Source organism: Pongo abelii, chromosome 2 (assembly GCF_028885655.2).
Source record: "Pongo abelii isolate AG06213 chromosome 2, NHGRI_mPonAbe1-v2.0_pri, whole genome shotgun sequence".
In the NCBI taxonomy this organism is placed as follows: Eukaryota; Metazoa; Chordata; class Mammalia; order Primates; family Hominidae; genus Pongo; species Pongo abelii.
In genome coordinates, this window is record NC_085928.1 from 90,366,102 (window position 1) to 90,381,291 (window position 15,190).

General features: G+C 39.7%; 1 protein-coding gene across 24 annotated transcripts in view; it reads right to left on the reverse strand.

Annotated features, from left to right (window-relative positions):
• ATXN7 (ataxin 7) overlaps window positions 1-15,190 on the reverse strand; it is a 139,326-nt gene that overhangs the window by 35,187 nt on the left and 88,949 nt on the right. Inside the window, exon 1 of one of the 24 annotated variants that reach the window (XM_054551936.2) lies at window positions 364-1,936. The exons of 22 other annotated variants lie outside the window; for them this stretch is intronic. In XM_054551936.2, the coding sequence (XP_054407911.2) occupies window positions 364-427 (64 nt within the window). In that variant the 5' untranslated portion in view covers window positions 428-1,936. Of the gene's footprint in view, window positions 1-363; window positions 1,937-15,190 lie in introns of those variants that run through there. One more of the 24 variants, XM_054551937.2, reaches the window with a different exon arrangement.

Sequence of the window (15,190 nt, forward strand, 5' to 3'; positions counted from 1 at the left end):
TTTGTTGGAGTTAATAACAAACTCGACTCCTGTCTGCATCTGAACTTTGGCCAGATCACTCAAATGACATTTCAGAATGGCTTCTGTGGACAGCTTGCAGCAGCTAATCCCTGTGGCTGCGATTACCCACGCTGATCCCCTAGCTCTGCAGGCTCCCTCCCTCCACTACTTGAGCAGCGGAACCCTCCTGGCCTGCTGGCAGGGCAAGACAAACGCCAGGAGGAAAGAGGCCTGCATAAACTCTTCCCAAATCTGCTTGGTTCTATGTAAGGTTAGCAAAGACCTACCCCACCGTCCACAGGCTCATCCAGAGCTGGGCCCTGAGCCAAGCCCAGCCTCTGAAAACTGCCTCAGAAAACTTACCCAGTGGAGCTTTCAGCTCCTGCGCAGAAGGGCTGCTTTGGAGAGGCGTCTTGCTACCTTCCATTCACAGAATTTGGTTGTGCTTCATTGCACACCTGCTACCGCAGGCTTGCATCATGATTTGGGTTTGCCCACCAACTCCAAATATGCTCCATGTTTGGGCTTATGTAACATTTGCTACTACTGTAAAAAGCACTTGAATTACAAAGGTCCTGGCAGATCAACAGAAAACAGGGGGTGGAGTCTAATTTCATCTAATATGGTCATACAAGGCGTCCTGGCCGGTGTAAATTAATCTTTCTATTTGAAAGGCAACTTGTCAAAACTGGGGAAGATGGAATTTATAAGTTTAGCCTGCTAAAATGCAAATTACTTATACTTTGTGAATTTTTTTCTGAATACCTTTAAACTGACAAAGCTACTACTAGGTATATTACAAAACTTACGTGATTTATTTAAAAACCTACATTTTAAGTCTCGGTAGACCTAAAGGTCTTAAAGTTAAACATTTCTATAAAATACCTGCAGCATTTTTCCAGATTTTATTTCCCCTATACTATCTATAGTTGCTAAGCTTTTCAAAAACAGTTTATTATTCCTAAGCATACTTTTTCTTCCTAAATCCAGTAACAAAATATCTAAACCCACTTTCTGTGCATATTTGTAAAATATGTATAATTTCATATCCACGTTTGTCCAGTTTGTTGTTCAATCACTGGAGGACTGACTAAAGCTTTCATACTTTTAAATCCAAGAATTTCTCTCACTGAGTGCCCCCTTGAAAACAGTGTCTTCCTGGTCTGTTTCCCTATCATCCCTATCACACTCCCTCTCTCTGGCCAATCAACAAATCTACTGTCAAATGACACAGAAAGGGGTGTAATGGCTCACACCTGTAATCCCAACTACCTGGGAGGGTGAGGCAAGAGTCCAGGAGTTTGAAGCTGCAGTAAGCTATGACTGTGCCACGGCACTCCAGCCCAGGTGACAGAGCTCTAATAAAAACAAACAACAACAACAAAAAATCCCCACAAGTGACATGGAAAAAACTGCCAAGTGATCTGAGTTTTATGATAATAATGACTTAGACACCTGATAGTTCAAAATAAACTCTTTTAAATGTCAAAAGAAGCAGCAAAAGATTCTTCTACAGAATCCTATTACCCCACACAGAATATTTGGCAAAAGTCATGGATTACATATGTGGAAATGATTTAGCCTGAAAGGGGTGGGGAAGAGTTCTGAGAGAAGCATGAAAATGGCTTCTATTAGACCAAATTCTAAATTGACTCTAAAACAAAGAACAGTAGCTGCACTGCCCTATTTTCACAAGGATTCAGGTCCCAACCCATGTCAACAATACTAAGACCCAAGGGGTTTTCTGAAACCCACTTTTTTTTCTCCAGATTCCTTACAGTAACGTTCATACAATCCAAAACTATGGTAGCCCTTAGAAGACACTAGAAGAACGCAAGGGAAGAGCCATCAGCAAGCCTTAGAAGCACAGGATGAGGATACATCTCCCAAATCTTTTCAAAAGTTCATATGCGAAAATAAGAATTTTAAGTTAATTCACTGAAGCTTTTCTTAAGCTAGAAAAAAAAAAATTCCATGGCTGTACAACCTGATTGCCACAAGTCTTAGTATTGTTCACCCTACTTCATCTGCCCTCCCTGCAGGGATAGCCAAGGAATCTCCTTAATGCCATCAATAGCAGAAAAGAACGGGGTAGGAGGATCTTTCTCGAGCTAAACCTCACTTCCCTATCACTGTACTTGTACGACAGAACACCAGAGTCCTTGACGGCCTTCCTAGCACAAATGCTTGCCTTTCTAATATTCCCTTTCGTACACAGTGATTGTACCAGTGGGGAAAAATATCATTATGAGAGTCAGCCAATCCAAGACAGTTCTAAGAATCAAGTCGTTCTGCAACCCTGTAGAAAACCAGGGTGAATTTTAGCAAATGTTCTTAAATGCTACAAACAAACGGCTGTATTTAAGTTCACAAATAAACAAGAGAAAAACGAATTTTAACTTATTTTTAAGACCTACATCAGAAAAGGGATGAATGGTCGTGTAAGCCAGGAAAATATAATTTTGTACACATACACAGAAATTGAGAACAAAGCTCAGATTAAAATTTTAAATACTCACATGTGCCCCTCTTAATGCCCTGAATAAAATGTTTAAGCAAATACTGCTTTGTTCTGCTTGTAAAGCATTATCACAATTTTCTTCAAACCATCTTGATATCCTATCCAAATAAAGCTTATTTTGATATTAAATATCCCAATGATGGCTCAGATGTAAGTGTCTAGGTTTGGGGACATGGTCATATTTCTTTTTCCCTAAGAAAAAAATTAAGACTACAGACTAAAAAAATACTACAGACTAAAATAACATCTTAATAGAATAACATCCGTGCCTCACTGACCGAAAATTGTATGTATCAGCTGTGGTTTGGATGGTGTACACATGTCAATTTTACTCTAGTGCACAAAGGGAGTTCTGAACTGTGCATTAGCCTATTCGCAGCAAACAAGCAAACTTGCAGGAGGCTAGGAGGAACACTCAAGGTTTGGGTTCAGGGGGCAGCCAGCCTGCAGTCTGAGCACTTCTAGTTGTGCAGCCGTGGGCAAGAGACTCAGGAGAGTTAAGGACTGATACTGCCTCCTCCCACAAGCCTGGGGTAAGGAGTAAATTTGAGATAACGCAGGTAATGCAATGCCCAGCACTTGTTAAACGTTCAGCAAATGTTAGGTATTATGATTACAACCAAGGAGAAACTGGATGGATGATAGAAAAGAAGAGTTAAACAGAAACAGAAAAACCAAGGTTTCTATTATAGAAATTAGCCAAGTCCCCTACAAATCTTGGGATTTCCTAAACTGAATCCTTGAGAAGCCAGCAGAGGTGTCATTCAGTGCTCTGGAGGGCAACAAACAAGCTGTTGGCAGTTATGAAATACTGTGTTCCTGTCATTGGTGAAAGCCAGTTCTTCATTTTACAGGAATACGTCTCCACTAACTCCACTTCACTGTCTCAGCAGGCCGGGCGAGTTATAATTGGCCTTAATTGGCACTTACAGGAGCTTTAACATTCCTTACCTGCTGCCAACGAGCACTTGAAAGGGGAAAAAAGTATTTTCAAACTTGGAAATACCAAGCAATTCATTCGGCTGTGGGCATGGAAGCCTGCTATCCAGAATCAGATTAGCTTCACCTAGAAATGTTGCTATGTTATTATCGAGGGCTCATTAGGTACTGACACTGGATTAGGAGAGGTGGGAGATGAAATTTAAATGGGGATAATTCCCCTTGGGGGCTAAAACCATGCAGCAGCCTTCCTCTAGCTGATCTTTTGGTTGATGGCTCTCCGGGGCTCAGCCACACTTCATGTGTGTAAGGCAGGCAAATAAAATATATCTTCATGGCCTGATTTACACAGGCTTTGAGTTAACCACAGCGTGACCTCAACCCAGTCATTATTTGAAACACACAATGAACACCGTTATAAGGTGACCAGTCATACCAACTGCAAAGAGGATAGCAAGATCAGAAACAAAACTGGCCATAGTTTTTCCTTGGCCTTGCAATTAATCACACTCAAAATTATTATCCTCTAGGAGGCCTCACATTTTGCACAGCGGAATCCTAGCATAAGAGAATGAGATTTCTTCCTTAAATTTCATACAGAATGAATAGAAACTTCCCATAGATGCCAGGGAAACTGCCTATAATTGTTTAAATATTTTTAAAAATAATCACTCGTTTTGAAAGATCTCTTTGTCTCATATTATTTATTACCAGACTCGTGCTTGTTTGAGAAATTTATTTCAAATTAAAATTAATCATACGTGTGTGTGTGTATGTGTCTAAGGAACATTGTAAGAGGCTTTAGAAAATTAAATGGAAGCTTAGAGAAATAAATACACCTACTCCTTTGGAGATACTCTCATAGCAGCTGGTAGAGATATAAAGTATTATAGCCTTTTTGGAAAGCAATCCAGCAGCAGCTATTAATACTGCAAATTAACTATCTTTTGTGACCCAGGAATCCCTTCCTGAGACTCTATCCCACAGAAACTAAACCACCAGTAATTAAGTATGTATGTACCAGAGTGGTTACTGCTGTTTGCTTCACACAGACAAAAAGCAAGAAACAAAATGAATGTCCATAGAGGGCCTGGCAGAGGAAGCTACAGCACAGCCACACTTTAGAGCAGTATGCAACCATTAAAAAGAGGGGATTAGTGTTATCCAGGGCTGTGAATGGATTTACATGAGGTATTGTTGAGTAGAAAGGAGCAGAAGTGTGCATAATAGGATCCATTTTTTTGTAAAACTATCACCAAAAGCCCCTACTAATAAAATACGTGATTCCATGTGCCTGGATAGAGTTAGAAGCATGAGAAAAAATATACAAGGATGCATACTAAGTTACATACTAAGAATGCAGCATGTATGATTTATAGCATAGTATGGACTGCTACAGTTAGAGAAGGCAGGTAAGTTGAAAGAGCCAATGAAATAAGAAAAAGGCTGCATTGAAAATAGTTGAGATGGTTACATTTGTGTATTTATATAAAAATACATTATAGGTGTATATATTTCATATATTCATATGCCGATCAAAAAATCTATAAAGAAACAGGTCTAAAAAATTTGTGTTATAAAAATGCACTGTGAAGGTAGCTAAGAAAAATTAAAGAAATACAAAATTCTGGCCGAGTGTGGTGGTTCACACCTGTAATCCCAGCACTTCAGGAGGCAGAGGCAGGTGGATTGCTTCAGCCCAGGAGTTTGAGACCAGCCTGGGCAACATGGTGAAACCCTGCCTCTACAAAAAATACAAAAATTAGCTAGGTGTGGTGGCACGTGCCTGTAGTCCCAGGTACTGGAAGGGCTGAGGTGGAAGGATTGCTTGCGCCCGGGAGGTGGGGGTTACATTGAGCCAAGATCACGCCACTGCACTCTAGCCTGGGCAACAGAGTGAGAATCTGTCTTGAAGAAGAAAACAAAAAAAAGAAATACAAAATTCTGCTATTACATCAAACAAGTGTATCTTGATTACTGTCACTCTCTTAATTTGTTTGGCTAAGCAGACTGAGACTCAAGTAGCACAACAGACCACAGTTGAATCACCCAGAAAAAGGCCTATTAGCCACTTTGGCAAAATAACATCTTAACTCTCTAAAGCTCACTACAAATCTTCAGTATTAGAAGTTGTAGGCCAGGCACGGTGGTTCACACCTATAATCCCAGCACCTTGGGAGGCTGAGGCAGGCAGATGACTTGAGGTCAGGAGTTCAAGACCAGCCTGGCCAACATGGCGAAATTCTGTCTCTACTAAAAATGCAAAAATTAGCTGGGTGTGGTGGCGCATGCCTGTAGTCCCAGTTACTCGGGAGGCTGAGGCACGAGAATCACTTAAAACCTGGGAGGTGGAAGCTGCAGTGAGCTGAGATTGCACCACTGTACTCCATCCTGAGCGAGAGAGTGGGACTCTCTCAAAAAAACAAAACAGAAGTTCTAACAACCTTTTTTAAAAATATATCAAGCATACGAGGCAACGAAACAAATTTCATTCCAAAGTTTATTTGTGACCTGAAGAGAATACAAACCAAGAACTCTATATTGTGTGATCAGGGACTATTTGTATTTTACTTTAAATGGAAATAATTATCTTTTCTTCTTCTTTTTTAACATTCAAATGCACAAGATGAAAAGGTATAAAATTACTTTGAAGTAAACCTCAAGAGTGGGATTTCTACACACAAAATGTGGGATGAGGGAAATAGCTAAATTTAGCTATTGGGCCCCTCCCAAACCAGTTTGTTTTATGGTCTTGGACTAGTACATACATCAGAGGAATTATTCCAGTCAGGTAGTAGGTACCACAGCATTAAGAAGGGATAAAAACTCCCTCTTCTGGTCATATGTAAGATCACAGCTTAGTAAGGTTGAAATCGCAGGTGTGTTTATCTTAGTCAACGTACAAATTAGTCTTGTGAAATGACTGTCAGGAAAAGTACTTTTTAGAAAATATAAATAAAATATGGATTTATATCCTGAAATATCTCCATTAAAGTTGAAGCATGGCGATCCTATAATAGCTAATGATTTCTACATGTAGCAGGCCAGTCAAGAGTGACACTGGTGAATATCAACAATTCATATATATATTAAATAATAATTTCTTGCTTAATTTTTATTAAGCCTTTTTTTAAAAAAAATTTCCAACTGTTTTTTTCTCTATTAAGGTATAAATGACAAATAAAAGTTCTATATATTTACAGTACAGTGTAATGTTTTGATACATATATACATTATATACAATTCATATATATATAAAGATAGATAGATATTGCCAGAAACTCACATTTTCACTGCCTTATTATTCTGGCAACCCAAATCAGAACTGCTGAAGTAGTTCATCAAATCACAGTAGTACAAACCTGGAGGGCACTGTGAGCAGGTTCCATGTGGAGAATCAATATGCTAAAATACTGACAGACATTCCCAAAGAAGGACGGTCCTTAGAGCACTGTATACAGTAATGCAACACTGAATATCTAAGTGTCCATCAACAGGAGTCGGGTTAAGTGAAAATACATTAATAAAGTGGAATAACAGGCAGTCCTTAAAAAGACTATAGCAGAACAGTATGTACTAACATGAAAAAATATTTTAGATAGGTTATTAAGTTAAAAATGTAAATTCACACTGAATCTACTTTTTTTTATGTGAGGGGAAAAAATACACTGGTAAATATTACTTTGTCCAGGTTCTAGGAACCCTCCAAGAGTACATGTCAAACTGTACCCCTGAAAAGTAAGATGAAGGAGCTATGTTCATTCTGATTGCATACTTATCCGCTGGCTGTTTAATTTCTTTTACAATGTATTTTATTTTAATAATTAAAAACAAATGGAAAGGTAGTGGTTTTTGTTAGTCAATAAATTTTCACAATTACCCAATGAATACATGAGAAGTCCCAGGGAAGTGCACACAGTATCTTTTGTTTCCTGGCTTATATGACTAGATTACAGAAACATTAAAAAACTGAAAAGAAAAAATGACCCCCCCCCCCCCCAACTTGGCATCACTGCAATAATTATTTTCTTCTATAATCTTTAGAAAATGCCTAAAGACTTAATATAATACATCAACACTTTTTATTCAGGTCAGTGCACCTCATTAAAGATAAATGCCCATATACAAACTGAAAGAACAACCTCCTGATCCATAAGCTCAAGTAAATTCATCCAGCTGCTTGAGCCAAAAACCCTATGAGTCATTCCTCCTCCCTTCCTTTCCCAGTCCATCAGCAAGCCCTGCTGGCTTTATACTTCCGATGCAGATTTTAATTCTGTTCACACTTCTCTGCCCCTGCTGCTACAATCCTAATCTAACCTTTCTCTCCTGATCCAGCTCTCACCTTAACTAGTACAAAACAGCTCACTAACTGGTCTCCCTGGTTCCACATTTGCCCCCTGTGTTCCATACAGCAACCATGTGATCATAACACTTCCTGGCCAAAATTCTCCAGTGACTTCCCATTGCCTGCGCCGTCCAATCCTGATTCTTCTCATGGCTTGCAGGGCCCAGTGTCATCTGGTCCTGGACCCACTTTCTCCAGTTTCAACTTGGACCCCTTTCCTCCTTGCACACTGTCCTTCGGCCTCCTCACTGGCCTTTCTGCCAAGACCACTTCCATCTAAGGACCTCTGCACTTGCTATTTCCTCTATGTGAAGCACTTGTCCTCTACATCTTCAAATGGGCTGGCTCTCTTTCATCACTGAGTTTAAACATCAACTCCAGAGACAGGCTTTCTTTAACTAGCCTTACCTAAAGTGGTCTGCTCCAGTCATTTTCTCTCACATTATTCCTAGCATTTATCACTACCTGAAACAATCTGATTTCACACAATTTCATTTTTCTCTCTCCTCAATACAATATATTGTATTAAGTCAGAATATAAGGTGCATGAAATCATAGACACTGTTTTTCTACCTCAGTGGAGGGCAATGCCTAGCATATATTAGGCATCCAGTAAATTTTGTTAAATGCATGAATAATACCATTGCTAGTTTAATTCCCTTCTAAAGCAGCCCCAAAGGCAGAGACATTCATAAAAGCACAGATATCAGTAAGAGGAAAAATAAGTACATTTTATAACTAGAAATTAAAATGTTGCTCCTACAAATGACATAACTTTATTTTAAAGATATCTGCTTATAATACAACTAAGGAAAAAAGATAAATTTATATTAGCTGAGAGAATAAACCTTTATCTAATGCTACTTATCTGAAAAATTTAATTAGCATTCTTTCACTTGTAGCAGAGAAAAAAATGAATACACTGTATGTCACGCTATCACTCTCTAATATTAATAACAATAAATAACAAGTGAAAGAAAAAACATTTTCTTTCTTTATCCAAAAATGGTTACTTAATGACAAGAAGTTTAGGGCAAAAGGCCAACCTGGAATTTCCTTCCAGAGTTAAACTAATGTCCACCTTGACATCATTCATGTTTTCATGTGCCTGTTTTGGTTAGCTCCCATCCCTGGCTCATCCCCCAACTGCTGGAGAAAGACCTGGTACAAGTCTTCCAAGCAAAAGAGTGAGGTAATTTTTTTTTGCTCTGCAACAAGTTTCAGTCTTTATACTGACTGCAGAAATAAACATGTCGGCCAATTCTGTAAAGAACCTACAAAATGTTACGAGTCTCATACAAAAAGAGGAAGAGTTTGGCTTTAGATAGCGACTATGATTTAGAATTAAATAAAGTAGAACAGGCAGAAGAGAAATCCAATGACTATGCTAAACCAATTATCTACCTACCATCATTATATCTTTGAATTACTAAATGTTCTGAGGTAACAGGTTTACAATACTGATCCAGCTTCTCGAAGCAAACTTAAAATTCTACTTCAGCTAGAACATCTGTCACTAATGATAGTTTTGTTACACATGCAATTCATATTGTCTCCGAATTTTTTTAACTCTATACATCCTTATCATGCAAAATAAATGTTAGTAGGTAGAAAAGATGGTCTGGTTGGTATATTTTATCTGTGTGAATGAAATTTAATTTACGAGTTTGATCTGTAAACTAAGCATAAAATCCATTCAGTGGATTGTTAAGAACAGGAAATAAGATAATACATGCAAAAATTCTCTATAAATCACCAGGTACTATTAAAAGTTATCATTAGTCAGTGGACTTAAATTTAGCATACTTAAGAGAAAAAACATCTTCTTTCTTTATCAAAAACACTTATGAGCTAAATAAAATGACATGTTAAAAACTATCTGAACCTGTTACTTTCCAGGTCTAAGTTAACCAGAGAGCAAAAGGGGAGGGAAGTGTTCTGTGTTAAATGGTAAAACCTCTGCTTTGTGATGTAAGATAATTATACAACGGCAATTGCTGGTCAGAACTATGAGAAATGTTGTCAACAATGAGAACCAGCATTTTTGCGAGAACCAGTCCATCAGATCTCAGAGTAAAAATTCATTTTTCTCTTATAGTACTAACATTCTTTGAAACCAATTACTTAGCTCAAAAAAGTATGAGTAATTTCTCATATGAATATATGAGTAATTTGCTCATCCTGATGAAAATGACATTTCAGAAAATATAATTTATGATAGCATCTAAAAGAATCCAAACCACCTCAACGCATATCAAGGAACATTAAGTCCAAGCAATGTGTGTGGCTGTTAATTTTACAGGATTTGTAATATGTGCAAGGAGAGAAAGCTGTTAAGATCACAGGAGTGTTTCTACTAAAACTACGTTCATAAAGTCAAGAAAAAGCCAAATTTTGACACTTCTGTTTGTGAACAGTCTGAGAGAAAGGCAGATGTTTTACACTGAAGCCTCACCAACGGACTCACATACCATTCACAGTGATCAGTAGTGGCTCAATATATAACAATATCGATAGATGACAAACGGTATTTGTCTTACGTAGTCTTTTTACAGATCAACATGAGATTCTAAAATTCTGTTTTCAAGGTCTGTTATTTCCTAGGGCTAAGGCTGGCCTCAGTAGATAGCTCTTTAAACATCTGATTTAACAAAATTCAAGAACTTGAGCTGGTATTTCCCAACAATATGGAGTAGGTATCACTCTCTAATATTAATAACATCAAATACCAAGTGAAAACTTACTCCCTTTCCAATCTCTTTCCATTTTCCTGATAATATCACACTACTGTGTGGACAACACTTGCCTAAAATGTGCTAGCCTCCATTTTAACAGAGAGCAAGCCTCAGGCTCAGAGCCAGCACTGGCAAAAGCATCAACATAAAATTAAATAATCTTCTTTTCACAGCATTCATTTTCACATCTACTACTTCTTATAGCAGACAACACTAGTTTCCCCCTTTATTGTTCTACTAAGATTTTCCTTGTAAATTGCTTTATTTAAATAAAAGTGGTCTGATTTAAAGAAAAATACTAAGTGGAATTAAGTCAGCAGATGATAAAGCCAGCACTTGATTAAGGTTGGGAAAAAGTGGCTGCTCCAACCTGCTTAGAGACTCAAGCTGAGCCCAAAGGTGAACAAGTGGATCAGCCTAACTAATCTGAAGCAAATACTTAAACAGCCAACATCTGAGTAGGGTTTCAATTAATCACAGAGATTATAAATGTGGTACTTGTCCAAGCTGAATAAACATCATTCATCTATTTCTCCTAGGTAATATCACCCCTGTGTCTGCATAAAAGAGAAACATTAAGGTATTCTTCATAAGCAAACTCAGTGAAGCTGCAGAGCACAAAATAGGAATTCCTGGGAAGCTCTCAGTATACAGCCTCAAAAGCACCCCACAAGTCATCTGCTAACCCTGTGCTAATCCCACCATTCAGATCCAGAGTAAATGCATGTAAGTAGTACTACACAGTTTATGCTATTCAGTAGCCAGTATAGGACCAACACACTTATCACTAAACTAACCGAAGAACTTAAGATTCCCACCTCAAAAGAATGGGGCTTCTGACCTTAGGAACGTCACCATCTCAACGCTGCCTCCTACTCAAAGTTTTTTGGCAATTAATGTGACATTTGCAGCACATAATACACATATTTTAAAAAGTAGGGGCCTCCCTTCCTGCCATTCTGGTTGGCTCAACGAATCTCTGAGCACCAATCTCTGTCAGTCACTGTATGTCTGCCACTGTATGTACCAAGCAGCAGCTCCACCAGAGTGGACTGTATCTGCATCTGTGAAAGCAATGCATCCCAGCCAGCCAGTGTGTCAGAATCAGCCCAGGGAGCTGTTTAGAATGCAGATTCCTGGGTTCTATCCCTGGAAATTCCCATTCAGAGCATCTGGAGTGGGCCTTGGGAAGCTGCTCACTTAGAAAGCTCCTCTTTGATTCAGATGCACAGCAGGTTTGGGATCCACTGATTCGAATTATATTTTTAAATCTGAAATTAGCAGTAAGAAACATCTTACTCTTTTTTTTTTTTTTTTTTGAGATGGAGTCTCGCTCTGTCACCCAGGCTCCAGTGCAGTGGCGCTATTTTGGCTCACTGCAAGCTCCACCTCCAGGGTTCACGCCATTCTCCTGCCTCAGCCTCCCAAGTGGGAGCGCACGCCACCACGCCCGGCTTATTTTTTGTATTTTCAGTAGAGACGGGGTTTCACACCTTACTCTTAAAAATACTAAGTAACTGAAGAGAAATATGAGGCACACTGGAGTATTTTAAAACATTAAAACAACATCAAGAAATAATGGTATTACTATGTAGTTTCCAAGAAAGCAGACTATGCTGTGAGAGCAATCAGACTGAAAACCTGGAAATGCCAAAATGGCAGCACAGTCATTCACCATCATTGCTCAAATGGAAATCCTGGTTAACTGTTAACTCCTAAAACTGCAGCTTGGCTAGCAAAAAAGTACAGGGCTTCTTAACTACTCTGAATAATAAGCTGCTCGTCAATTCAGAATAATTTTACCACCAACACTGACTGATTTTACACGACTTGCTGCCACTGTAGCATGTTTTCTTTTCCTGGTAGCAGTGGTTTTAATGGAACTGCCTGCTGGAGTTTGTACGAACTATTCATTTGTTCATAAAAGTCACAGATGGATATCAGCAATACATGAATTCACAGAAGACTGCTGACACATTTTCCCCAATATCACTGAAAGACAGTACCATCCCTCTTTTGGCAGGTAAATAGACTACAACAGTCACTCTGAAAGATTCTGAATTTGAAAACTGTTTTTTGTTAATTGTGGAAAACAATAATGCAACAACTGGCTTTCTAAAGATTTCAACAAAAAAGAAAATGTTCCAAAAATAATCTTTCCGATCACAACCCCTGTCCCCAAAAGATAGAAGACACTGTGGCAGCATTGGGAAAGGTTGTTGGTCCTGGGAACCCTGCCCACCTCTCCTTCCCTCCAAGTAAGTGGGGTGTCACTCCAGGGCCACCACATGGTGCCTCCCTCTACTTCATGCAGTTACTCTCCCAAATCCCCATCCACCTCTAAACCTCTTGTCAATTCCACCAGCAGCCATCTCCTCCACTGCTGATTCAAAGAGGGCATTCCTTACACATTTCTCAGCAGAATCCCTCTCTCAGAGCACTTGGCCATCATCTTTCTGCCAGGAACTCTCCTCTCTCATATCTTTAATATTTCCCTTGTCACTAGAGGGACCTCAGCCCTCCTACCTAGTGGCTTTGTCAGTCACATCTCCTGCCAAGCCACAGGAGACCTTGGAGTAAATGAATCTTGAATTCACACTTTCCCATTTACATGTTTGAAGTTATCACCAACCCTTTGTCATTCAACAAGTATCTTATTAGGAGACACCGTGCTAGGGACTGAAAGGCAGGAAAGGAGAAAGACAGAAAAATGTGATTTTAAGATATTTTCCTGGCCGGGCTTGGTGGCTCATGCCTATATTCCCTGTACTTTGGGAAGGCAAGGCGGGCAAATGACTTGAGGTCAGGAGTTCCAGACCAGCCTGGCCAACATGGTGAAACCCCATTTCTAATAAAAAGACAAAAATTAGCCGGGCATAGTAGCATGCACCTGTAATCCCAGCTACTCAGGAGGCTGAGGCAGGAAAACTGCTTGAACCCAGGAGGCAGAGGTTGCAGCAAGCCGAGATCACTCCACTGCACTCCAGCTTGGGTGACAGAGCGAGACTCCGTCTCAAAAAAAAAAAAAAAAAAAAAAAGACAATTTTTCCTACCCATACACTGATATTCTAAGAGGGAAATGAGAAGATTAAAAAAAATAAATAAATATGCTGTAACCAGTGAGTAAATGCTCCTAGAATAGGTCTTCTTTCTGCCTAAGGAATCCACTCTACCCATCAATTCTCTGGGGCACCACTAAGTCACATCACTCTGGTTCTAAAAAATCTGCAACAGGTCCTCACCGACACGTCCAGAGCAGGGAACTCCAACTGGCACTGAGGCCTTGTGAGCTAGTCCCAGCCTGCCTTTGCACTCCACTCATCCACAGGTGGGTACATCAGTTCTGGCCAATGGTGACTCGTGCAGCACATCCCAGAGAGCCTGGAATTTCCTGCTCCTGTGCTTGCTCACGTCAACCTTGTTGCCAACCTGGGGCCACCAAATATGGTTGTTCAGTGCACAAACTGTGCAGCCATATGTGGCAGCTCTGTCTATCCCCAGTAAAACACCTCCCATCTTTAGTGCATTACAAGTGATTTTTCCAAAATATTGTCTGTATTGTCCACAAGGCAGAAGCAGGGAAATGACATCTTATCCACCTCTGTACCCACTCTAGTGCCTACCCTAGGACTTTTAGAAGGAGGAACTCAAAGAATCTTTTTATGATTAAATAAAAGATTTATTCCTTGAAAAAAATGGTGGAATGTTGCTTATGATGGTGTGACTCTTAACCCAACAACAGCAGTCTCAACAGCAAGATCTGTAAATTCTAACTTTAAAATGTTTCTTGGCTGAGCGCAGTGGCTCACGCCTGTAATCCTAGCACTTTGGGAGGCAGAAGTGGGTGGATCACTTGAGGTCAGGAGTTCGAGACCAGCCTGGCCAACATGGTGAAACCCTGTCTCTACTAAAAATACAAAAATTAGCTGGGCGTGGTGGCGGGTGCCTGTAGTCTCAGCTACTCGGGAGACTGAGGCAAGGGAACTGCTTGAATCTGGGAGGCAGAGGTTGCAGTGAGCCGAGATCGTACCACTGCTCTCCAACGTGGGTGACAGAGTGAGAAGCCATCTCAAAAAAAAAAAAAAAAAAAAAAAAAAGTATCTCAAAGCTATGCAGTCTTCCTAGCTCTACTGCCAGATCTTACTCTCAGTCCAGTGTCATCTCTTGCCTCTGAACTATTCCCCCTACTTCTGCCCTTCTCCCAGAATTTATTCTCAGCAAATCAACCACTGAAATAGGACTGTGTTACTCTCTTACATAAATCCTCCAATGCTCTCAAGCTGCTTCTTAGCCTGGCCTATGAATATCAGGTTCCTGCTTATAATGCTGGATTCCTCCAGTTTCTACCTCCCTTCTCTAAATACTAAATACCCTTCAGCCACACGGGCCTTCTTCAGGTCTGTGTGCTGGCTGTTCCCTCTGCATCAAACGCTCTTATTTTAGATTGCTGCTCGAGTTGCTCCTTCTCATCACTTAGGACTCAGCTCCAGTGTCACCTCCTAAGATGCTTTCTTTAAACACTCTATCTATAGAAGAACCCCAATGTTACTCTATTGCAAGCTTGCATTTGTATTAGTAAGAACAATGAGGAAAAAACTTATAGTTATTTTTAAAGTGTATCTAGTTAGTTTTGCCTGCCTCTCCAAT